Source organism: Gopherus evgoodei, chromosome 11, assembly GCF_007399415.2.
Source record: "Gopherus evgoodei ecotype Sinaloan lineage chromosome 11, rGopEvg1_v1.p, whole genome shotgun sequence".
NCBI classification, from domain to species: Eukaryota; Metazoa; Chordata; order Testudines; family Testudinidae; genus Gopherus; species Gopherus evgoodei.
Window position 1 is genome coordinate 18,777,380 of NC_044332.1, and position 26,784 is coordinate 18,804,163.

A 26,784-nucleotide genomic window follows, 5' to 3' on the forward strand; every position below is an offset into this window, starting at 1 on the left:
AAATTGGTTTGCATTTTGTACATAACCTAATACATTCTTTTCATTCTGGAAAACAGACGTCAGTGAAAGAAGTCTCAACTCTGACACATTAAAGACATTTGACAGCATAAAAAGGCACTTTCCATGAATAAATATCCAATTTGTAACACTACATCTATTGCAATGCTGAGACAAATTGTTGGTCTCTTGCTGGTATGTGTGATCTGTGAAAGGGTAAGTAACAATCTGATGACTTGAAGCTGATCTGCAAATCCTGTATTCATGCTCTTCTGAAGACAAATTGTGATTGTGTGGGAGGAGGTGGTTTTTCAAAACTGTAATATCTAACAATATAACAAAGACCAGATTGGTTTTTACATTCCAGCCACAAAAGTGAGATACTGTGAGATCATCCTCATGCCTAAAGGGTTACGAACTTCTTGATTTTGCAGTAGTCACAATTTCACAAAAGAACCTTGGTTCACTGACAAGCAATACATGTGCTTAAATCCAAGTGTTTTTGGTTCTAGAACAGGGGTCAGCAACCTTTCAGAAGTGCTGTGCCGAGTCTTCATTATTCACTTTAATGTAAGGTTTCACATGCCAGTAATATTTTAATGTTTTTTAGAAGGTCTCGCTCTGTAAGTCTATATCTTATATAACTAAACTATTGTTGTATTGTAAAATAAACAAGGTTTTCAAAATGTTTAAGAAGCTTCATTTAAAATTAAATTAAAATGTTATCTTACACCGCTGGTCTGCTTAGCCTGCTGCTGGTCTGGGGTTCTGTTCACCTAGGCCGGCTGGCAAGGTCCGGCAGCCAGAAACCCCAGACCGACGGCGGGTTATGTGGGGCTGGCGGCCGGGATCCCAGACCGGCAGTGGGCTGAGCGACTCAGCTCGCTGCCGCTCAGGGGTTCCATCCACCAGCTCCTGCCAGCCAGGATCCCGGCTGCTGGATCCGCTCAGCCTGCTGCCAGTCTGGGGTCCTGACCCTGCCCACATACAGTGGGTACCTACCTTCTCCCTGGTTCTGGTCCATTCTCTTCCTCTCTCTGCACTGAGCTGAGGGTGGGAGTGCACTGAGCACAGGGCTGGGGTGAAGGAGCAGGCTGGGAGTTGGGGTGTAGGGGTCTCACCATGAAGCTAGAATGAGGGAGGGGGTTCCGGGTTGGGGCAGGAGGTTTGGATGTGAAGTGCTTACCTGGGCAGCTCCCATTTGGTTCAAGGGGTGCAGGTGGGAATGTGTTGTGGGGGGGGACGCAGGAGCTCCCGTTTGTTGCTCAGTGTGGGGGTGAGATGTGGGGGGTGCAAGAGTCAGGATGTGGGGGTGCATGGGTGTGGGGGGGTGCAAGAGTCAAGGCAGAGGGCTGGGAGCATGTAAGGGGGTGCAGGTGTCAGGGCATGGAGTGGGGAGGGCTGGGTATGTGCGTGGGGCCAGAGTCGGGGCTGGGATCATGGGGGGGTGAAGGAGTCAAGCAGAAGGCTGGGTGTGTGTGAGGGAAGTACAGGGCTCAGGGCAGGTGCCTGCGGTGTGTGCAGGGCGGCAGGGCTCAGGGCAGAGGGCTGGGTGTGTGTGTGGGGGGTCAGGGAAGGGGGGTGTGCAGGGCGCATGGCTGGGTGTGTGGGGGGTCAGGCAGGGGCTGGGTGTTTGTGAGGGGGGGTCGGGCAGGAGGGTGTGCAGGGCTGGGTGTGGAGGGGGTCAGGCAGAGGGTTGGGGGTGTGTGTGTGGGGGGTCAGGGCAGGGAGGTGTGCAGAGCGCAGGGCTGGGTGTGTGGGGGGGTTCAGGCAGAGGGCTGGGTGTGTGTGAGGGGGGGTCAGGGCAGAGGGGTGAGCAGGGCGCAGGGCTGGGTGTGGGGGGGTTCAGGCAGAAGGGCTGGGGTGTGTGTGTGGGGGGGTCAAGGCAGGAGGGTGTGCAGGGGGGCAGGGCTGGGTGTGTGAGGGGGGGTCAGGCAGAGGGTTGGGGATGTGGGGTGCTCATGGCAGGGGGATGGAAGGGATATGCCCCTATTCCACTTCCCCTTCCCCAAGGCCCTGCCCCCGCTTCTTTCTGCCTCTGCACACTGACTCCACTCCTCTCCCACCCCCCCTCTCGCAAGGGCCACCAGCTGATGGCTGGCAGGGAGGGAGGACAGGAACCCAGCACACTGCGGGAAGAGGCAGGGGAGCCGGCAGGAGAAAGCTTCTGCCCCCTGTCCTTGCAGGAGGGGGTGGGGAGGCGGAGAAGAGTTGGCCAGGCCGAGCCAGGCTCCCGGCAGGCAGCAGCGTGCCATTAAAAGTTGCCAACCCGTTCTAGAATCTAGTACAATAAACTGCAGGGGCAAATGCTCAGAATAAGTGCAAATAAAAGCTTTGAATTTAAAATTCCCAATACACAAGGCTTTTAACATAAATGTTAGAAGCCTGATTTACACATACCTACACACTCTCTCTCTCTCTCTTAAATTGATGCAAGGAATTTTATAGTTGTTCACAGTTGGGTGCGGACTGTGCCGTGCAAGATAGCCAACCACAGGAATATAGAGAATTGGAAACCCAGAAAGAGTAGCTTTATTTACATAATACAATTCAGGGTGGTGTGGTGACTTGGCTGCATCACACTGAGTTACTATGAAGAACATCCAGACTTGGAAGGGACTTGCTATCTGTGTCAGTAGAAGGCTGTTTTGATACCCTTTACATTATCTTACCACGTTTGCTTTGTCAAACTCATTTATCATTCCGTTCCAAGCAGGTGTGGACAATGAGCAACCTCTTTTTAGACTGCCCCCTTCCACTGCTTCATGTTATTCCTCCTTGAGAAAGGACGTTTTGTATCCAGTCTGGTTTTAAGGGTTGTATTGGCCGTAATGTAACAACTTGTGAAATGGAACTTTTGTTAACAGGTCATTTGGGTGGTTCATTCCTAGAGCAATGTAAGCAGATTTTGCCCAGCAGTTAATAGTGCATGCATATATAAATACAGCGAGAGGAAGGATGGTCCAGTGATTAGCATGGGACTTGAGAGACTGGGATTCAATTCCCTACCCTTTGTGACCTTGGCCAAGTTACTGTGTCTCTCAGTGACCCATCTATAAAATGAGGATAATAGCACTGTAATCAGGCTGCACTATCATAGATTAAAATCTATTCAAATCATTAACAAAGAAATTAGCATCATCTCCATAGATCCATTTCTGATACACTATCTATCCCAAAGTATTGCACTAGCAACTATACAGGTGGGAAAAGAAACAAACAGTGACCCTAGAATGAAAGAAATGATATGTATTCTTCTTTCCCTTATGTTCTTTATAATTTCAGCCTTTACAATGGGAAATGTACTGTGATAAACAACAGCAATGGAAAGAGTTGGGGAGATGGTGGGAGGAATTTGGCAGACGTGTTAATTGTTAATATTTTAGTTTAAATCTGTTATACACGTTTCCAACTATACATGGATTCACAATACTACAATAAACAGTTGAAAACCCTCACACAATTCTAGAACTGGAGAACAGGGAAAAATGCTCATCCCATTGTTGGTAAAAGGGGAGTAGGTCATGCGGGTAGAATTCTGATGCTTGAAACCCCAGCAAAGAAAAACAACAACAGTGAAACAAACTTTGTTTCTTGGTTAACCAATTTTCTTGCTGTCACAAAAACAACCCCCTCCCTTTAAAGGCAACTAAGTATTAAACAGTCATATAAAGGCTAAAGCTGTGACTGATGCCATCTGGCATTAACACCAGCCGTAAATATGTGGTTGTGTCATTTTTAATGTTGTGAATTGTCTTACTCAGCAGGCTAGTGTCAGGGGAGGAATTTACACAAACTGAATTAAAGGTGTTTCCACAGAAAAGAGAATTGTTAGTATCTGCTGAGATAACACAAAAGAAAATATTACATTATAGATCCAAAACAGCTAAACGTACTACATGACAAGATGATTCAGACTCTTATTTTTAATTTCACTAAAGCTATCTCTATTCAAATTTTATTTGGTGAATTTGCTGCCAATAAATTTCCCAAACATTAGCAAGTTATTCAAGTGCTTTTTAATTAAAAAAGTGAACAAGTGTCCTTACTTCCATGAGAGAGATGAACAAGTCATAATGTTGTGATTTATCAGTTGTGTTCAGCTCAGACATCAGTTCTATGTAACTGTTATTAAGCTCAACTAAGGCACGCTTTGTCCATAATACTAACAATATTTTGATTGGCAAGGAAGAAAAATATGACAAACTAGGTTTCCACTGACAGTTCAGATTGAATACATTATTCTCCATCTCACAGGCTTGCTGAATTTTTATTCTTGTAAACACTAAATAAGTTTTTAATTTCATTGTCTTTACACTGCTTTATGGGTCCAGCAGTGTCACCCTCGGAACTCTGGAAAGACTAAAAGCAGCCCAGAGAGAATGCTACATGCAACATGTTATTATGGAAATGCCCTAATGCAGCAGTGTACAAACTTTTCCTGTCATGCCCCCGCCTTACCAGTAATGGAATCCCCTCCATTACTGTACAGTTGGCTCAGCAGAGGAGTTTGGACTGAAGGTGGAGGTGGGGGCTGAACTGGGGATGGGTGAGGAGGAGTTGAGGCTAGAGGTGGAGATGGCTTGGCAGTACAGCGGGGGCAGAGTGAAGCTGTGGCTGGGGGCAGAGCTGGGCTGGGTGGCAGCCGTTCCCACCTCCTATAGGGGCTGGCTCAGACCTCACAACTCCCCCGCTCCCCCAAAAAAGTTCCTACGCACTGCCCTAGCAGGGCATGCACCACAGTTCGGGCGCCACTGCCCTAATGGATCAGTAGTTAAGGCTGTTTTGAGTTCTCCACTTAAAGCAGGTATGAATCTCTTAATTAAAACAAGAACATTCACAGAAATCATTCTTAAAAATGGGCTTTTGCAAGAACTGTAATCTTCTATGGCATTTCACACTTTTAAGTGCCATTGTGGTACAATTCAAGAAGATTTAAAATAGCTCTTTTCAGGTTTCCACCATTTTTTCTCCCTAAGGTCACAAAACATCACAATCTCAAGTCACAAATGTACAACTTCACAAGGGTTTCAACCTGCATTAATGCCCAACCTGGAGTTATTTGTGAGGAAAAATAAAATATAAAATGTGATTTGGCTTTTCTGTTATAACTTTTGTTTTGGTTTGTTTTCTTGCGTCACAGAGGCTGGCAGAGCAATGAATGTTCACAGCCAGCTTCAGCTGCTTCCCAGGTCATGAGGAAGGCCATCTCCCCATCTGACAATCCTATCCAGGTTCTTACACCACACTGCACTGTGGAGTCAAAACACCTTCCAGAGCACTTTACCGGATCGGCATTCTTTCTGACAGACCTTGCTAGGTATGCAAGTTCAGGGCTTTCTGTCACAAACTCTAGCAAGTCTATAGCGGGAAGCGATAGCTCAGTGGTTTGACCATTGGCCTGCTAAACCCAGGGTTGTGAGTTCAATCCTTGAGGGGGCTGCTTAGGGATCTGGGGCAAAAACTGGTCCTGCTAGTGAAGGCAGGGGACTGGACTCAATGACCTTTTAAGGTCCCTTCCAGTTCTAGGAGATTGGTATATCTCCTATTATTATAATAAAAAAGGAAGGGGAATGGGTGATTTAGAGAATGACAGATAACAAGGAAGCTGCAGCTTCAGAGGATACAGGAGACACCTATAGGGGTCAGGGACAGACATGGAATGAGAAGGCAGCATAGGGGGCACAGGGACAGAGAAACACCTTTCTCCACATTAGACATTTTAAGCATGCAAAGTTTAGCACTTTCAACTTGGAAAAAGAGCTTGTCTGAACTATCTTCCTTCCTTCACATTCCATAAAGCTGTGAATCCCCCTTCAATACACATACCCCATATATAAAAATCTACAAGCAGAAGAGTCCCACGGCAGTAATCACCGTTGCTATAGTGTGCCTCATGACATCTACCAGAGCTTAGTTTTCCCCTTTCAATACTTACACATCAGGACTAATTGAAACTTTTGTTGTTAAAACAAAACCACCACCACACCACACACCAAGGAAATTCTCACACCAAAAAAGCCAATAATGTACAGTTAAAGTTGCTCAAGTGTATTTCCTATTACCACAAATTAAAAGTCAAGGAAACCATCAGTTTAGGCAACATTAACATCCAAACCAACCTCAATTCACATCTCTTAGTCCCCTTCACTTAGGCACTTTTGGAAATTCTACCCAAAGCCCATTTCACTCCAAAAAACACTAATGACAATACTCATAGTCAATTATGCAAAAATTCACTCAAATGCACAGCCTTAACTCTGATATCACTTTAAAAAAAAGGAGAAAATATACATTTTTTTCAATACAAATATGCATCTTCGTAAGATCTTTTATAGAATAAAGAAACACCTGAGCAATCTTAACTATGAGGTAAATATTGGTGTGAGCGCTAAATATAAATATTTATATATGTTAATAGGATATATATATATATATTTATATATGTTAATAGGATATTATGTGATGTGTTGGAATTAGCACTATTTAGTAATTTTCTGGAAGTGAGAAGACAAGAACTCGTAGAAGAGCATGTGAACATCTGAATGCTACCACAGACAAGAGCTAATTCAATTCTTCCATACCTTAAAAGCTGCACCTCCATGGATAATGGATTTGATGAAAATCCCAAGGTCAGCCCCAGTCTCCCGAGATTTGTTGCCTTTCAAGCTGACACCAAGTCCAGCAGAACCTGAATCATTCAGGGGTATCTCAAAGGTCAGCTGTTCTGTGGTCTCCAGTGAAAGAATACTGCAGTTGGGCTCTCCTTTCTGTTGGAGAAATTGATAGATGAAAACAGTGAAGGAAAAAAAGAGAATATTACACATAGTGCATTCTAGGTTTCCCAGATCTAATTCTTTGGACAGGTTCATGTAATTAAAAATAGTTTTGCACCATAGTTCCTTTATCTAGTCAATAGCTTTTGGGTTATTGCCTATGATTTGGTCACATGATTCTGTGACCTAATATATATATGATTAAAATATTTATAAATATATGATTACATGGAATATCGAAATACTTCAGTACAAGGTACTACAAGTTTGATGCTGCAGGACATTTAAGGCGAAGGATTCTGCATTTCAAACATATACAAACAGCTACATTAAAAATGTACTCATATAATCCCCTCTGCCTTTACATGTAGTGCTCACTGATTTTAATAAGAGTTGTGTGGTTAAATTTCATATCGCTCTAAGTTAAATCCTTGAAAAATTATTGCACCCTTAGTGGATGAATTGGTGCCTGCTTTGGATATCTTTTAAAGTTTGGAGCAGCAGTGTAAGAAACAAAATTAATAGAAAAATGGTATATGCAGAAAAATACTATTTTAAAAACCAGAACATGAAGTTAGCATTTCTCAAAGGTGCTGGACTGAAGTCCTCTGTTAATCCACACAGGACATGGAAGTGGAAACTTCTCAACATTGTCCTGCCAATGTTCCTCAAACCTAACTTGGAGGTATAGTAGAACCTCAGAGTTACAAACACCAGAATTAGGAACTGATCAATCAACTATTTGGAAATGGAAGTACACAATTGGGCAGCAGCAGAAACCAAAAAGAGCAAATACAGCACAGTACTGTGCTAAACATACACTACTAAAAAAATAAAGGGAAAGTTTAAAAAAATATTTGGCAAGGTAAGGAAACCGTTTCTGTGCTTCTGTGCTTCTGCACAGTAAAGTTTCAAAGTTGTATTAAGTCAATGTTCAGTTGTAAACTTTTGAATGACAACCATAATGTTTTGTTCAGAGTTACGAATCATTCCCTACCTGTTTGTAACTCAGAGGTTCTTCTGAACCACCTCGATGGGTACAAGGAAGTTCATACCCTACACCCTTGACATCTCTGCTGAGATTGTCACACCGTATCAATGTGCACCAGTTGTGGTGCTGGTTTCTGGATAATCATAATGCTTCCTTTATGACCTTAAAGTTTATTATTCGGTCCAACTGGCAGTGGACTGAGGCCACTATACAATACATTTAACACCCTACATGGGCAGCAAGAGGTGTTAAAAAAAAAGACAAGGGTAAAAACTAAATGTAAGTGAATATCAACCACTGAAATAGTATCAATTAAATACATGATTCACTTATATGTATCTAAGACGCCACTATTGCCGATGGAGAGTAACTACTGTCTGAGGGAGGGGTCATACTATTCAGTGAGCTAGAACTATAAACCTTGATTCTAATATGTACCATATACAAATATTTATTAAAAATTAATTGCATGAAAGTCAATTCATTAATTGGAAAATACAAAAATGGCACGGTGTTGACACTGATAATTACTGTCTTGATGTCATTAGCTTATCTCCAGTACTCTTGCTCCACTTCTGTGCTCTTGCCTTTGTTCACTTGAAGTACACAGCTTTCTGTGGCATTTTTTCTTACGTAAGTAATTAACAAAATTATAACATATGGAGGCAACAGTCCTGTAAAAGTTCCCAAAGCCAATGAACTAAAATAAATAAGAAAAACTGGGCTAGAGTGGTTAGAGAATATGGTTGGATGTCTGGATTTGTATTGTCACCTGTGACAATGACTCATCAAATGAGTTCTGTCAAGTTACTTAATCACATGGCCCAGAAGCAGAGCCTCAGCTTTCCCTCTAGCTGAAGTTAATTAGACTGGATCTTACTGATTAACGATTTGCAGTTATGAAATATATTACCACAATGGGGCTGCTAGGAATCTACTGCTAAGGTATGTATCCCACAACATGGCTCAAAAGAGGGAATCCTTCATCTAAGATGTATCTTATCTAGCCATAGGAAATCTTAGATGTGGAGCGAACTGAAGCCCAAATCTGACAATCCCAGGATCAGTGTGAGAGAAGATGAGTTTTAGCATAAACACTCAGATATTATGGAGATGAGGCTCTAAATAAATACTGAGAGAGAGAGAGAGAGAGAGAGAGAGAGAGAGAGAGAGAGAGAGAGATTACCAGATCTTTTATTCACAGCATTTGAAATGCGGGAGGGGGGTGAGAGGGAGGGAGGCAGGCATGGCACAGCACTACATTTTGGACCCAAAGTAAAATACCAGCAACAAAAAAATTCTGGCTTCTCACTGAAATATATACTACAACTACACCAAACATCTCAAGTATCTCCTAATGCAATGATAGCACCCCAAACGCCTTATATAAACTGGATCGCCTACATTTCTGCCTGCTACTTGCTTGCTGCACCAAATATGAGCTTTATTTTCAACTAACAGCATAGGAAATGGACAGGTAATATCCATGATACCTCATATAATCATATCATTTCAAAACATGAATATTGGGTGCACTTGCTGACATCATTCACTTATATATTCTCTGGGATTTTCTGTCAGTATCCTTTTGGATCTCAAAATAAACGGCTACTGAAACAACCCAAAACATAAAACAACTCCCTATCATCATACCAAGCCAGTACAACTGAAACCTTTGTGCCCCCTCAGCACAGTGCAAGAAAGTCTAGCTGTAAGACAGATCTTACAGCAGCGAACAGGAGCTGCTAACAGGGAGTTTTGCAAGGGAGTTTGGAAGGGGAGTAGGAAGGGGGGGTCCCTTGTCGGTCTCATCTGTGACCCATTGGTCCCCTGAACCCATAACCTGAGCCACATCGAAAACCTTTCTGTTTACAGCAGAGAGGAGCGGATAGGGAGCTATAGACAGGAATTTGAGAGAGTTTGACAGAGGGAGGCTTACAATGGTGAGGAGGACCCGCAACACCTGTGCCAGCACTGCTTCTGTCTCCTCCACCTGCGCCTGTAGCCAGACAGAGCACCAAAGCATGGATGCTTTTACCCAGATTCTGGTGTGGGCTTGCAAAGACTGTAATTTGCAATTTCCACTTACTGATATCCAGGCTGGGGGTGGCATCCAATGTGAAAGGTGCTTGCTGGTGGAATCTCTCAGGCAGCAGGTGGGAGAGCTACAGGAGGAGGTGGCCAGGCTGAGGAACATCCATGCCCATGAGCAATTCCTGGACAGTATCCATGTGGAGACAGCTGACGGTGCTGTCCCAGTTGACAGGACTACTGACACTCCAGTGGAGGAGGAGATGCTTCACACTCCAGTGGAGGAGGAGGCTCAGGGCGGACACAGCCAGCTGGTTACTTCTAGCAGCAGGCAGTGCTCCACCGCTGCTGCGAACCCTCCTGCTGTGATAAAAGATAACCATTATGCTCTTCTTGATACAGGAGAGAAGAAATCACCCCCAGCAGTTAAGGGGGTGAAGCTTCGTACCCCTAAGGCTGGGAGGTCTGCTGCCACCACTGATAAGAAACGTAGGGTAGTGGTGGTTGGAGACTCTCTGCTGAGGGGGACGGAGACACCCATCTGTCGCCCTGACCGTTCATCCCGGGAGGTATGCTGCCTGCCAGGGGCCCGTATCCGAGATGTTACAGAGGCTTTGTCGAGGATTATCCGGCCTTCTGACTACTATCCCATGCTACTCATCCATGTGGGCACAAATGATACTGCGAGGTGTGACGCTGAGCAGATCAAGAGTGACTACAGGGCTCTGGGAGTACGGGTTAAGGAGTTTGGAGCGCAGGTGGCATTCTCTTCGATTCTTCCTGTTGAAGGTAGGGGTCCGGGCAGAAACAGATGCATCGTGGAGGTGAATGCCTGGCTGCGAAGATGGTGTCGCCAGGAGGGCTTTGGCTTCCTCGACCACGGGATGCTATTTGAGGAAGGACTGCTAGGAACAGATGGCATTCACCTTTCAAAGCGGGGAAAGGCCTTATTTGCGCACAGACTGGCTAACCTAGTAAGGAGGGCTTTAAACTAGGTTCGACGGGGACAGGTGAGCAAAGCCCACAGGTAAGTGGGGAACAAGACCTGGGAGATGGGTTGGAAACAGGAGGGAGCACGGGCTATAATGGCAGAGAGGAAGGAGGGTCAGGGCAAAGCTGGGAGGCAAGATCAAACCAGTATCTTAGATGCCTTTATACAAATGCAAGAAGTATGGGTAATAAGCAGGAAGAACTGGAAGTGCTAATAAATAAATACAACTATGACATTATTGGCATTACTGAAACTTGGTGGGATAATACACACGACTGGAATGTTGGTGTGGATGGGTATAGTTTGCTCAGGAAGGATAGACAGGGGAAAAAGGGAGGAGGTGTTGCCTTATATATTAAAAATGTACACACTTGGACTGAGGTGGAGATGGACATAGGAGACGGAAGGGTGGAGAGTCTCTGGGTTAGGCTAAAAGGGGTAAAAAACACGGGTGATGTCGTGCTGGGAGTCTACTACGGGCCACCTAATCAGGCGGAAGAGGTGGATGAGGCTTTTTTCAAACAACTAACAAAATCATCCAAAGCCCAAGATTTGGTGGTGATGGGGGACTTCAACTACCCAGATATATGTTGGGAAAATAACACCGCGGGGCACAGACTATCCAATAAGTTCCTGGACTGCATTGCAGACAACTTTTTATTTCAGAAAGTTGAAAAAGCTACTAGGGGGGAAGTTGTTCTAGACTTGATTTTAACCAATAGGGAGGAACTTGTTGAGAATTTGAAAGTAGAAGGAAGCTTGGGTGAAAGTAATCATGAAATCATAGAATTTGCAATTCTAAGGAAAGGTAGAAGGGAGTACAGCAGAATAGAGACAATGGATTTCAGGAAGGCGGATTTTGGTAAGCTCAGAGAGCTGATAGGCAAGGTCCCATGGGAATTAAGACTGAGGGGAAAAACAGCTGAGGAAAGTTGGCAGTTTTTCAAAGGGACGCTATTAAGGGCCCAAAAGCAAGTTATTCCGATGGTTAGGAAAGATAGAAAATGTGGCAAAAGACCACCTTGGCTTACCCTTGAGATCTTGCGTGACCTACAAAATAAAAAGGCGTCATATAAAAAATGGAAACTAGGTCAGATCACGAAGGATGAATATAGGCAAATAACACAGGAATGCAGAGGCAAGATTAGACAAGCAAAGGCACAAAATGAACTCAAACTAGCTATGGGAATAAAGGGAAACAAGACGACTTTTTATCAATACATTAGAAGCAAGAGGAAGACTAAGGACAGGGTAGGCCCACTGCTCAATGAGGAGCGGGTAACAGTAACGGGAGACTTGGAAATGGCAGAGATGCTTAATGACTTCTTTGTTTCGGTCTTCACTGAGAAGTCTGAAGGAATGTCTAGTATAGTGAATGCTTACGGGAAGAGGGTACATTTAGAAGATAAAATAAAAAAAGAGCAAGTAAAAAATCACTAGTTAGATGCCTGCAAGTCACCAGGGCCTGATGAAATGCATCCTAGAATACTCAAGGAGTTAATGGAAGAGGTATCTGAGCCTCTAGCTATTATCTTTGGGAAATCATGGGAGACGGGGGATATTCCAGAAGACTGGAAGGGGGAAAATATAGTGCCCATCTATAAAAAGGGAAATAAAAACAACCCACGAAACTACAGACCAGTTAGTTTAACTTCTGTGCCAGGGAAGATAATGGAGCAGGTAATCAAAGAAATCATCTGCAAACACTTGGAAGGTGGTAAGGTAATAGGGAATAGCCAGCATGGATTTGTAAAGAACAAATCGTGTCAAACTAATCTGATAGCGTTCTTTGATAGGATAACGAGCCTTGTGGATAAGGGAGAAGCGGTGGATGTGATATACCTAGATTTTAGTAAGGCATTTGATACGGTCTCGCATGATATTCTTATAGATAAGCTAGGAAAGTACAATTTAGATGGGGCTACTATAAGGTGGGTGCATAACTGGCTGGATAACCGTACTCAGAGAGTAGTTGTTAATGGCTCCCAATCCTGCTGGAAAGGTATAACAAGTGGGGTTCCGCAGGGGTCTGTTTTGGGATCGGTTCCGTTCAATATCTTCATCAACGATTTAGATGTTGGCATAGAAAGTACGCTTATTAAGTTTGCGGACGATACCAAACTGGGAGGGATTGCAACTGCTTTGGAGGACAGGGTCAAAATTCAAAATGATCTGGACAAGTTGGAGAAATGGTCTGAGGTAAACAGGATGAAGTTCAATAAAGATAAATGCAAAGTGCTCCACTTAGGAAGGAACAATCAGTTTCACACATACAGAATGGGAAGAGACTGTCTAGGAAGGAGTATGGCAGAAAGAGATCTAGGGGTCATAGTGGACCACAAGCTTAATATGAGTCAACAGTGTGATACTGTTGCAAAAAAAGCAAACGTGATTCTGGGATGCATTAACAGGTGTGTTGTAAACAAGACACGAGAAGTCATTCTTCCGCTTTACTCTGCGCTGGTTAGGCCTCAACTGGAGTATTGTGTCCAGTTCTGGGCACCGCATTTCAAGAAAGATGTGGAGAAATTGGAGAGGGTCCAGAGAAGACCAACAAGAATGATTAAAGGTCTTGAGAACATGACCTATGAAGGAAGGCTGAAGGAATTGGGTTTGTTTAGTTTGGAAAAGAGAAGACTGAGAGGGGACATGATAGCAGTTTTCAGGTATCTAAAAGGGTGTCATCAGGAGGAGGGAGAAAAGTTGTTCACCTTAGCCTCCAATGATAGAACAAGAAGCAATGGGCTTAAACTGCAGCAAGGGAGATTTAGGTTGGACATTAGGAAAAAGTTCCTAACTGTCAGGGTAGTTAAACACTGGAATAGATTGCCTAGGGAAGTTGTGGAATCTCCATCGCTGGAGATATTTAAGAGTAGGTTAGATAAATGTCTATCGGGGATGGTCTAGACAGTATTTGGTCCTGCCATGAGGGCAGAGGACTGGACTCGATGACCTCTTGAGGTCCCTTCCAGTCCTAGAGTCTATGAGTCTATCTTTATAGTGAAGAAGTTGGAAAATTGCTCATGTCCTTAAATGATGACAGGAGAGACAGCATGGATAAAACAGATTGTTCACTCCTGAACAGCTCTGTCAAGTTTTTTTTTTCTTTTCTTCTTTTTGCCATGTCCTTACAAAGGACAGAATATTTTATAACAGAAGCTGCAAAATGTTGTTAATTCTAGTGGACAACATTACAATAACTAGGCAATTAACATGTGCTTTATAACATTGTTTCTAAATATAAGTGAGTTCAGTTTTAAACTAGATTTCTATATAAGTAGACTGCTAAAAACAAGTGAAAAGCTAACCAAACTCTTCAAGTTTTGCACAACATTTTTACATTTATTTAATAAACGTATTCTGTGCATTAATGCTTTTCACTAATCCATTGGGTTACCATCTGCGTGCCTAGATATGCTATTTGTATCAAATGAGATTTTAAAATGTGTTCAGTGAGACATAAATACTATTTTTTTTTCAGTATTAGGTTTCTTTCAGCTCTTCTTCAATACCCAGTTTGGAATCCTTATAGTTTCACAACGCTTTCACTGCAGCGCTCTAGGTATAGAGTAATTTTATTAAAGAAAACCTCAATAAATTTAACTTTAATTTAAACAACAGCTGCTGGGGGGGATAGCTCAGTGGTGTGAGCATTGGCCTCCTAAACCCAAGGTTGCTTGTACCTATTACTAGAGGAACTCTCTAGACAATCCCCCCCCCCCCAATACCTTTCACAACTGCTCCTTATCCAGTAGAGCTAAATTGGTTTAAAAACTGCCCTTCTTGGGTGCATATTTACAGTCAGCTTAGCTAAGATCCAGCTAATGAATGCTGACGATCTGGCCCTTTTGACTGATAGCAAAAAGGAAGTGGTAAACATGGTATCAGAGTGGACATTTGTGTTTGAAAGTAAACGCAAAGCAAACTGAAGTTATGCAAGTAACAAAGATGGAGAAAGAGCTGTTGATAGGAGTTTCAGGAAAGAAGCTGAACCAGAAGAAAGAATTTGGTATTGGGAAATACACTTACTACCATCACAGAGAATTCTGGAGAATTGAAAAGAACCACCCAGTATGCATGGGCAGCCGTGAAAAAGGTGGCAGGAGCGCTGTGGGACCAGCAATTAAGTAACAAACTGAAAGAAAAAGTTTACAAGGCATGTGTTTGTCCCTGCCTGCCCTACGGTTTGGAAAGGGTGGATCTGATGGAAAGGGAAAAAAAAAATATATAGGTAGTAAAAAACAATATACTGAGTAGAATGGAAGACAAGCAGAGCTTAGAGGGCACATGGAAGAAATCAGGGGGAAGATGAACTTGGAACTCTTTGGGTATATCTACACTGCAATTAAAAACCCACAGCTGGCCCATGACCGCTGACTTGGGCTACGGAGCTGTTTAATTACAGTGTAAATGTTTGTGCTTGGGCTGGAGAGCGAGCTCTTGGACCCCACGAGGGGGGGGGGTCCGGACCCCAAGTCCAAATGTCTACACCACAATTAAACAGCTCCTTAGCCCAAGCCCCACAAGTCTGAGTCAGCTGACACAGGCCAGCCAGAGGGCTCTAGTTGCAGTGCAGACATACCCTTAGTGATAGAATGCCTGGGAAGCACATGTCTGAGGTGGGTGGCACATGTGATAATGATCAGCGAAGAAAGGGTGGGAGGAAGGGGACAGCAAAAAAGGATATGGAAGACCAAGGCAATGGTGGAAAGACTTTGTTAAGAGAAGTTTGAAGAGAAAAGGAATGGAACTCCAAGACATACGAACCCATGCCATGGTCTGGAAGGAGTGGCGAAGAATTGTGGGCACCTCTGATCCAGTGTAAATGGGAAAAGGAGTCAAAAAATGAAGTGAAGTTTACCGTAAGATCCAACTAAACGTGACTTGCAATCAAACTAAGCCTGGTTTGTTTTAACTGTAATGTCACACACTAGCTAGCCATGAAATGAAACTGGATGAAATCCCACTGATCACAATTCTTTAGAGAACAGGTGAGAGGAAGGCTCAGTGTGAAACTACAGTAGCCCTGTCCTTATCTCTGCACTTAAGACATACCATTCCTTACCTATTCCGTGGAATCTAACCGCAAATGCTTGGATGCTCAGCATAGCAAGTAGCAATTACTTCATCACAGATAACTACAGCAATGAAAAACCTACTGAAAATTTCCGTTGGCAGAGAAAGAAATACAAAATATATTTCCTAAAAGTTTGGTTTCCTTCAATACACCAGTAACTTTAAATTCTCATCCTCATAACTCCTTCTGCTCTTCATAATAGATGTCCCTTCACTGATGACTGTAAACAGCTGCAAAATTCCTAAAAATAAGGGAATCTGTCCAGTTAACTGCCTTTTTTGAGTAACCAGTCTCATGAATATTCATTTGTTAGTAGCAACTTCCCCAAATCCTAATTTTCCCTGATATTGCTAGAACACTGTCTCAATACATCAATATTTTACAGAAGAGCAGCAATCTTTGACTGAAAGACTTATGGTCTGGTAAGGCAACTCCACTCTGATGCACTAAGTCTTCAATTCTATTAGAAATACCTTTGCTCTCAGTTCTTTACTTCGAAACTGGTATCATCCTATAATCCTAGTCCACTTGAGGATGGTGTGAATGCAATGAGCTGCAACACTAATAAGTTTCTGTTCCAGAAAGAACACAGTGACTGTCCAAAATGATACACACTTGAGTTTCTCTTTCTACACAAACAATATTTTAGAATTACTCCAGGCAGTAATTAAGGTGAATTTTTCTCCACAGTATATATAATATACATCCACATCTCTTACAGTGTAGTGTACTGGTGAAGTTGCATTCCACTACAGAGCCAGGTAAGCAATTCAGTAGTACAGTGGGTCACAGTTCTGTGTTTAACAGCATCTCTGCTCCCTCCACAGTATCCTCAAGGGTGCCCGTTAGGTATTAGGCCTCAGCTCTCCATGGGAAAGGACCTGCGTCTCTCCCTCCAGACCTGGGATTTAGGTGCCATCCCCTGCAATTCACTGTGACTATCCCAGCAGGTTTGATGTCAGTCCAGCATCTGCAGATTGCTCTCTCAGGAACAATGCCAGGGTTACCAGTGGCCAGCCAGCTTTCACAAAGTACAGTCTATTTATTTTAGGACAAACGGATTACAAAGAAACAACAGTCTATATGCATGCTAAGCTTAGCAAGCATCACTCATCTTCCACATGGAGACACTAGTAGGTTTCCAGTCCCTCAAACCCTTCCAGCAGGTTTTTTTCTTCTTCGTTAAGAACTTATGTTGTTTTTGGATCAAAATGACGGCCCTTCTCAGCCAGTTCAGTCTGGCCCTTTACACCACAAGCTCTTTGTCTGTGGGCCTCTTAAACAAAGTATGAACCAGTAAATGTAAGTCACCTCAGGAAGTGGTACTTTTCTGGAGTTGTTTAGCAGTCCTAGGGTCTGCAGTAACTGTCCCCCAATGATTCTACTATTTGGGGGAAACTCAGTAACCCTCCTCCATAGAGTCAGCATACGATCCTTAGTTCACAAGGATATCTATAATATTTCTAGATACAGAAATGTATTACTACTCCCAAGGCCTATGGCATTTGGCACATCTCAATAGAATAGTTTTTTGAAGTTTTCATGCTCCCGAGATCATGCATCTATCACAAGATGATCCCTAGAAACCCTATATTTTATATATATATATATAAAAAGATGCTGAATTTTAATTCTGCCTAGATATATTCATGAACCTAAAGGAAATAAACTTCAGGGTTATGCTTGAGTAAAGAATGGTTACTTAGCCTACAGTAATTGTGGTTCTTCAAGATCTACTGGCCATAGATATTCCTCTTCTGTTGCACACGTGCATATGAAACTGGAATCTTTTGAACAGTAGTATCTGTGGGGCTACACCTGCACCTTGCAGGGCCTCCAGCACCCTGTAGCTGAGAGTACAAAGGACAGTGCAACCACAATCGCTCTCCAGTTCCTTAACTAAAACAGAATCCAGATTGCCAATGACTCCATAGTAACAGAGAAGGAATGGAGATTATGGAATATACATAAACATCTTGAAGACCAAAGTTACTGTAGGGTAAATTATCCGTCCTTTCTTTGAGTGATTGTCCCCATGTATTCCTGGAGATGGATACTTAGAACCTACTGAAACAATGACTGTAGGGCAGCTTTGCAAAGCAGACATTGGATATGGAGCCCTTTACCAAGGAGTAATGCTGAGTAAAGGTGTGAGTTGAACTCCAGGTAGATGCTGTATAAAGCGCACTACTGTATAACATGTTCTGTTACAGTCCATTTCAACACTCTTTGGGTGAACACTGGTTGACCCTTCAGTCTGTTGGTGAACACTAGAAACAGTCTGGTAGAATTCCTGAATAGTTTCACTCAGTCCAGATAGCAAGTGACAGATCTGATAACATCTAAGGTGTGAAGTTTGGCATCCCCACTGCTGAGTGGAGAGAGATTTGGGGGAAAAAACTAGTAGGTCCATAAACTGAATAGGAGTGAAAGAGTGGACTCTGCTATCTTGACTTTGAGGCCAAGAGCAGCAAAAAGATCCAGGACTGTTTGGCTGAGCTTCTCATGTGATGATTGACCCTCTGTGAGCCAGTCATCAGCTATGGTACTTGACTCCATTGCCTTCTTGGATGTGCAGCCATGACTGCTAGCACTTGGTGAGGCCTCTTAGGGCTGTGGAGATTACAAGGGAACCATCGTGAATCAGTAATGAGACTTTCCCACAAGAAACTAGAAGTATTTCCTGTGAGTAATATGAATTACGATATGGAACTAGGCATCTTGCAAGTGAGGAGCTGTGAACAGTCTTCAGGATCTCAGGCAGGAATTTGAATTTATCATCCATTAATTTGAAACAATGGATGAATTTGTTGAGTTGTCAGAGATCCAAAATGTGATTTCAACCTCTTTTCTTATGTAGGGCTAGGAGTTGCAGAAGGGAGTCCACTTTGTTTCTGAGCAATATCTTGTGAGAGAGTTCCAGAAGAGGAAAGGAAAAGAGTAGGGAGGGGTTGGAATTGGATAAACAACCTCTGTCCACTATTTCCAGGTCTCACTTGTCTGAGCTCATCTGGTTATAGACTTCCCAATAAGAAAAATTGGAGGTGTGGGGACATAAGCAACTGAAAACAGGGGTGTATTACGGAAAATGACAGACATCTTTAATGCATGTATCACTGTCTCTCCATCTATAAACTCATCAATTTTTAATTTTTGGGTTGTGTAGGCAAAGAATGGAAAGTGTTTCTGGGATCTCCAGTAAGATCTAACTGCTGCATCTTTCTGAAAAGTTTTCCAGTGGGGGTAGGCATGCACTGATATTCATACATAGATTGTTATGACAGCTGGTATTACTTGGCAACTACACGATTTGAAATAAGTGAAAACAGTAATTTTCCAAAAATTAAACACTTGCTGTAATCAAATCTCTCTTAAATCTTATGGCAGACCTCTGAAAATTCAATATATATTGGATATAGGCAATCTGCAGCAATTTTATAATTTGTTTGATAGGACTGAACAATAGAATCAATCGTCTCAAAATGCAAATGACTTCACTGTTATATCAGTAAAACCAAGGCTCTTGTTTGAGAAGTTTTGCTCCCAAACCTGGGATTGATGACTGTAGTTTGGTAACATAACAAAACAAAAACACCCCAAAGCCCTCTCTCCTGCAAACTCTTACTCATTAGTCAGAAAATGGCCAAAGTTCATAAAGGACTGCATTTCAAAAAAAGGTGAGGGGACTGTGTAAACCTGTTAGACATATTAGCAGAAAAACTTACAACTATAGCAAACCAATGGTCAATGCAATAGATGGAACATCTTGAATTAAGAGTTTCAGGAGACTTACTTGAGTACACTGCTAGCTAACTAAGTGTCACCACTGGTTTTTACTAAGCTTTAATAAGCACATTTGTGATACAAATCTCTGACTTGTTAATTAAAAAGCTATATGTAATCCTTCAAACAGCATAATATCTACTTATATACTTCTAATATCTTTCCACACCTACAGGCCACAGTCAAAATTCATCTTCAATCTTCCCTACTGCTACAGTAGAAACTGTCTTCTACCTACAACAGAAACAGAACTGGAAGGTTTTAAAAATAAGCATTTTCATTGTGTTATTTCTTTTCAATACGGTCCATGGTATCTACTAAATATCATGCTCAATCCTCCATCTCCTGAGACACCACTTTCAATTAAGCCTCTCATTTAATCTAAGAAAGTCTGTTCTCATTGACCACTGCACTTTTTATCTGTGGATTTATGATAATCTAATGCACATCTCCCCGACTGGAAGGGCTGCCTTATTTATCCCCATTGTTCTTTTGCCAAAAGAGAAGCTTACAAAAAACCCAGTTCTCACTGAAGCCAGGAAGGAAATAGCATTTGTTTAACACAACAAGAGGCCTTTCACTACCTGACTGATGCCCTTGACCAGCACACTATCATGGCCTCTCAATGTGCTGGCTGCCCCTTGCCTGGCTGCTCAGTTCTGATAAGAGATGCCAAGTCCCTTGAGTGCCATTCAGAGCTCAGAGTGAGAGGCAATGTACCCATGAGGATTATTTTCAAAGGCTTATGAAGGAAATAAGACATTTACATGCTTTCTCTACTATTTTCTGCAAGAAACCGTCTAGGTTAAAGAGCAATCTCTGAACACTGACAATTATTTGACAGAAAGGTTTGAAAAAACATGCTGAATTGTTTACACCATTCTTTACCTTCTTTCCAGTAAGAACTTTGACACAGTTTAAAAACAAATATAGATATACTGTAATGCTTCTGAAAACAATGCTCCAAGGTAATGGTTTGATGTAATGTCACAATGAGGTAAATAACTGAAGTCACTGTTGCATATAACCCTTACCACACTTTTACAGAAGCGTTATATCTGCATTTATCTACCTACCATACTGTGATAAAAATAGTCATTAATGGTACCTCCTGTTAAAAGGACAGAGGTGAGTGTTATTTTGTGCTTGGATATTTTGCACATTAATGTAGTGCACTGCAAGTCCATGTCACATTGGATAGAAAGGGTTTAGTTTGAAATACCTAGATGCCTTGGAACCACAGCTTTGAATACTGACGGAATCAGATTCAGCACTTTAATCTTCCAAGGATGATAAATTGCATTTCACATTTTACCACGTGAGACTCCGTCAGAGACTTCAAAAAAACTCCAACTTCTTTTGTATACTCAAACTCTCATGGCAATTTTTATGAGAGAAAATGGTCTCCCTTTGTGAAAGAGTTTTGTCATAATAATAGCTCAGTGCTTTGCTGCACTCTTAACACCTAACTATCCAGCCTCGCTTCCTTCTGTAAGTTATGAGACTCTGAGAAGTAGACTGAGAGGTTCATTAACTAGTTAAGACTAAAGCCCCATTTCAGCCACGCATTTACTCATGCAAGTAACCCCACTAACATCGAACATACTTTAAGGCAGGAATACGGTTGAGGACCTTGCTGAATCAGGACCTAAATTTGCACACTACCTTCAAGAAGAGTTTAGCACAGCACTGAGATATTACCCAAGCTCTATGGAACACTGTTAGTAGATGGTCAGCCACATACAAATCTTATTAATTTTTCTAACTGACTTAATAGCTACAGTTTTAGAGTAGGGATGGTAAAGAGAACACCCTTTGGCTAGTTTTGTCTACACACTTCAAATCCCAGAGAGGTTCACAATAAGAAGTCATATCCTAGAACAGTGGTTTTCAACTGCAGGTTGCGACCCAGTACTGGGTTGTGAAATGTAAGACCAATGGGAGCTGGGGGTTGGGTGGGGTGTGCCTGCGAGCAAGAGCCACACGGAGCCACTTGCACACTTCCGCCTAGGAGCCAGACCTGTTGCTGGTCCCTTCCATGACACAGCGCAGTCCGCAGTGCCAGGACAGGCAGGAAGCCTGCCTTAGCAACCCTGCTGCGCCACTGACCGGGAGCCACCCGAGGTAAGCTCGTGCCCCAACCCCCTGCCCCAGCCCTGAGCCTCCTCCAAAACCCAGAGCCCCACCCTGTATCCCAAGCCCCTAATGCCTGGCCCCACCCCGAGCTTGAACCCCCCGCCCAGAGCCCTGACCCCCCACCACAGCCCAGAGCCACCTCCCATACCCTGAACCCCTCATTTCCAGCACCACCCCACAGCCCTCATCCCCGCACCCCAACCCTCTGCCCCAGCCCTCAGCCCCTCCCACACGCCAACTGGGTCCCCAGAAAAAAAGTTTGAAAATCACTGTCCTGGAAGAAATTTTTCATAGATACATTCATAGATCTTAGGGCCAGAAGGGACCATGATCATCATTTCTGATGGGTAGATAAATCAGATAGATTCATAGATTCATAGATTGTAGGGCTGGAAGGGACCTTGAGATCTGATGATGCTTTCAGATAGTAACCCACTATAGCTGCCAAATGGATTTAAGTAATGACCAAAACAAATCTTGATTTTACAGCAAATAAATATTGTAGCCCAGATAGCTGGGAGTTGAGGCATAAAAAGCCTAAATTTTCTGTTGAGAGCCATATGTTATAGTGTCTCCATTCCTATTCATATGTCTTTCTGGTTTCTAATTTCATGGATTCAAGTGTGATGACAACTAAGACTTCAGAGCTTTCTGGTATATATGATGCCAAATATGCTGATATTATCTGGAGATCTTCAAGGGATTTTTCATAAGTGTTTGGAAACAGACAGACTATCCTGAATCAAAATCCAAGACAGCCACCCTTAAACACCTTCAAAGGATTTGGGTCCAAAGCAATACCAGTTCCAAATGAAGTCAGCCCCTCTGCAGCTCTCAACACAGATATTGCTGACCCTCCTTGAGAAAGGCTCAGAACAAACTAAAATTCTTTGTTTTAATGGGAGCTAGAGTGATACACAACAGCACTGGCAAAACCTCACTCTAGTACCGCAAAATGGTGCAAAAATAACACCCACTCAACAAAAATAGTCTTAACAAAAAAACTAAACAACTCAAACAAATTATTCTAAGCTAAGGAGGAAAAAAAAAAAAAAAAACCAGAGGCAGCAGAAATAAACAGGTAGATGATACCAAGACCAGCTCGCCACACTTCATGCTATGATCCCCTGCATAAAAACGTGATAGTCATTTTGGATAATGAACAAGATAACTAAATAACACTGCCTCAGTACACTATTTCTATTACTCTAGCTGTTACCTATAGTAAGTATAGCTAATACTGCAAATACTGAGGTAACTATACACTTAGTTCATATAAACTGCAGAGTTTAAACGCTGACTACTATACCCTTTGCAAAACATTCTAATGTACAAAGATGCACATGCATGGTCCTCTCTGTCAATACTTTTTAGATTGTTCCAGATTAGTGGTGCCCACAACTCCGAAAACAAGACTCTGCACAAGAAATTCTTGAGGGAGATGTGATTTTGATATGTATATAGTCTATAAACCACCTTGGAATGAAAGATTCTATATACATTTAAGATTTTCTCCCCTGTATTTATATAAGGTACGAAAATATTCATATAGAAATTGTATTATATATTCTTTAAAAGCATTAAAATTTGATGTGTATCATGGGCCAGATTTTCAAAAGCTAGACTTCATTTTTGAGAAAGAACAGTTAAGTGCTGAGGTGACTGAATTTATTTTAACCATAATTTAGGATACTTGTATAGGTGCCATACGACTCTTTGCTGCTTATATATGAGAGGAATTCCTAATTTAATCTACTAATCAGGGATTTTAAACATATTAATTATTGAAATTGTGAGTACAAACAATTGAAGGTACAACAATGGTTAAGACTACACTGAAATTTGGTGCAGTCTTTCCTGCAGATTAACAGGTAAGAAACAATAAAGAAATCAAGCTTAGAATACTTAAAATAAAAAGGACAACATTTCAGACAAGCAAGAAATCTTCCATTAGGTGAAGAATTCCAGGTAGTGCAAAGAATTAATTAGAAAAAAAGCTAAAACATAAAAGTTAATTGCAAAAGAGTGAGTGGAAGAAAAAGCATAACTGAACTTGCCACTAACCGTGCTTCCTTCCATACTGTATAATAAATACGTAAAAAGAGAGAATTCTAGATTTAAAGATCAACAGTTCACATTACACAGGTTCTTCTCCTATAGTATTTGTTATAAAAACACTAGTGACAGGGTTTTTTTTTTTTTTTTTTTTTTGTTTTGCTTTGTTTACTTTCTCCCTCAGGTGAAAAATGTGTGTGGCAACAAGACAAATAATGATCACAACTAGACTTGGTTATTCAAAACCATCTTTAAAACAACAGAGATACAAAGCTTACAGTAATGTGCATGCCAAGGCTTAAAATACATAAAAATACATATTAACCTTTTCAATGCTTTATGATTTGTGACAAGTTTGGTGGAAGGGCACTTCTCTGCCTCTGTGCATACACATCCTGTAGCTTGAACACTCATTAAAAATAACAAGAACATTTTTAAAAGCCACTGCCCCGAGAATGAACAGCGCCATACCATAGAAGGGTTAAGCTTTAGCTGATTCTAATTTAAGTGGCTTTGTATTTTACCAACTCGGAGAAAAATAAAAATGATCTTTAAATCATTTTAAAAAGAGTGCCACCTTAAGATCACACATTTTTTCCTGGGGAAAATGAGAGAAGAGAAAGACAGATAAATACATGATCAAAACTCTGTGTATATTTTCAGAAATAGGAGAGTAGCCTGAGTTTGATGTATGTTTTATTTATTTTGACAATAGCTGGATAATCCATCCCTGATCAGCGAGTCATTTTTTCTCTAATCTTTAAACATTTTAGAAAATTTACACAGTACTGCATAGCTTAAATCCAAAATGCATCTATAGTATGCACTAATCACAGGCTAGTCTGTAGTCGAGGATAATTAAGCAATTCAAGATCATCCTGAGTTTGTAACCAGATCCTTACTCAGCTATTACATAGATTCATAGATTGTAGGGCTGGAAGGGACCTTGAGAGGTCATCGAGTCCAGTCCCCTGCCCTCATGGCAGGACTAAATACTGCCAAGACCATCCCTGAAAGCCATTTATCTAACCTACTCTTAAATATCTCCAGAGATGGAGATTCTGCAACCTCCCTAGGCAGTTTAACAAGTGGCAGGAATTCCTAGTGCCTTTTGGCTAACTGGACAGTCTGTGGTTGGCCCAAATTCTACTTTCCTCATCTGCTTCAATAAGAAAATCTCATAAGAGCCCCTTATTCTCTTTCTGAGTAATGACAATAACTCAAGGAGCATGCTTTAGGTTTTATTTAATGTTTATAATGGACGATCAATGTAATCATACAGCTCTCCATGTTAACTTTGACAGGGTTAGTATAACTAAATCCCAATCCTCTGCAATCCAATAATATCCTCTTTTTACAACATCCCCTCACCTACACCAGCAGCAAGACACACTCAGGATAAAGGTTTATTGCTCTCAATATCTAATTTTTATATTTGATAGCAAATTATCAGCATAAGATCAGAATGGCAATACCCTCAAACAGTGCTCCTATGCAATCTAATACAGTTGAAATGTTACTGAGGGCAAACCTTCATAAAGAGAGGCTTTGTTTTACCATCCCTATTACCTTACCTTATAACAAACTCTACTACTGTTAGGGGGCAGGTACCAGAATGTCACTCTGGGTTATTTTACTCATTTCTATCGAGACTAGTGCTTGAAGCAGCCAATATGTTTAAATAACAATGGAATGATAAACAAAATAAAGGTGTTTTGTACCATGCCTTGGAGACTGTGAAAGACACAGTCTGCCATGAGGACACAGAGTGTTTGAATTGGACCTTTCAACAGCAAGGTTGCCAAACAATTCAGATATTTTGAGATCACCAACAACAACTTGAAGTGAACTCATATATTCAGAGCACTGCTCAAATGTAGAACCGGTATGCCGTAGCAGCATTTACCCTATTGTTAAAACCACTAACATAACAAACTTTTGGGTCATATTCTACATGCAATACACAGGGTCTCAGCCTGTAGCTAAAATCATCCTTAGCAAATATTGGATTAACCATCTACTTTCCTCCTAAAAACAAACATTCTAAGTTATTTTGTTTCTGTTTTCTTCTCCTCTTCTAATCCTCTAATTCTTTCTTCTCTTCTAATCCTCTGCCACCAAAAGTGTATTGTTAGTGGCAGAGAATTACTCTAATTCAATCTTAAAATTAAAAACAAACAAAAAAGGCACATCAAGTAGTTTTGATTCCTTTTAAATCTCCGCTGAGACTATTTTCAGATGCCATATGACTTCCATCAAACATCGCATTAATCTGAACATCTGGTAGCTAAGCATTATTGTAAGCCATATTTCTATAGCAAGTTACCAAGCAGATATTACTGAAACGTTTCTAAATTAGAAGGACATGTTCCTTAAAAGCATCCAATACAAATTTCAGGTATTAAAATACGTTATATGGTAAGTCAAAGGGTTTACAAGGACTATAGTACTGTATTAGAATTCACGTCATCACTATTGCTCTGAGGGCCATCTGTGCATCATTCTCATAGAGAAAGTAATTTAAGTGAAGGATAAATGTGGCTACCTTTTGGGTCTCAATCTTGCCAGTAAGGAGTAACTTGTGAAATATAGCTAATCCTTGCTTTAGGGTCTAGAATTGACTAGCAAGCTTGGCAGATAGAAATTATAAATACATTAGAAATCTCTACAGCCTCTTTTACCCACCAGAGATTGCTGTGATTTCCAGGAAAATCTGACATACAACAGCAAAGCAGAAAACATAACACTAGGTGGGAAAGATATAGACACGGAAATGGTTAAAAAAAATAAAAAGAATGGCACACTAAAAAACCCATACACTTCTCAAGCAATGGTATTTTCTAACTTACATAACACAACTGTTCGCTTTTTTCCCCTTTATCTTTATTGTTTAAAAAACTGGGGAGAGGAAGAAGGAGAATTACATTTGAGTTCTGATCCTAAATAT

The 26,784-nt window shown here is 41.6% G+C and overlaps 1 protein-coding gene across 1 annotated transcript in view; it reads right to left on the reverse strand.

Moving 5' to 3' along the window:
• The window catches only part of PARD3B (par-3 family cell polarity regulator beta), a 693,368-nt gene that overhangs the window by 293,469 nt on the left and 373,115 nt on the right, over nt 1-26,784 (reverse strand). Inside the window, 1 exon segment of the mRNA XM_030579423.1 lies at nt 6,582-6,767. Coding sequence (XP_030435283.1) covers nt 6,582-6,767 — 186 coding nt within the window.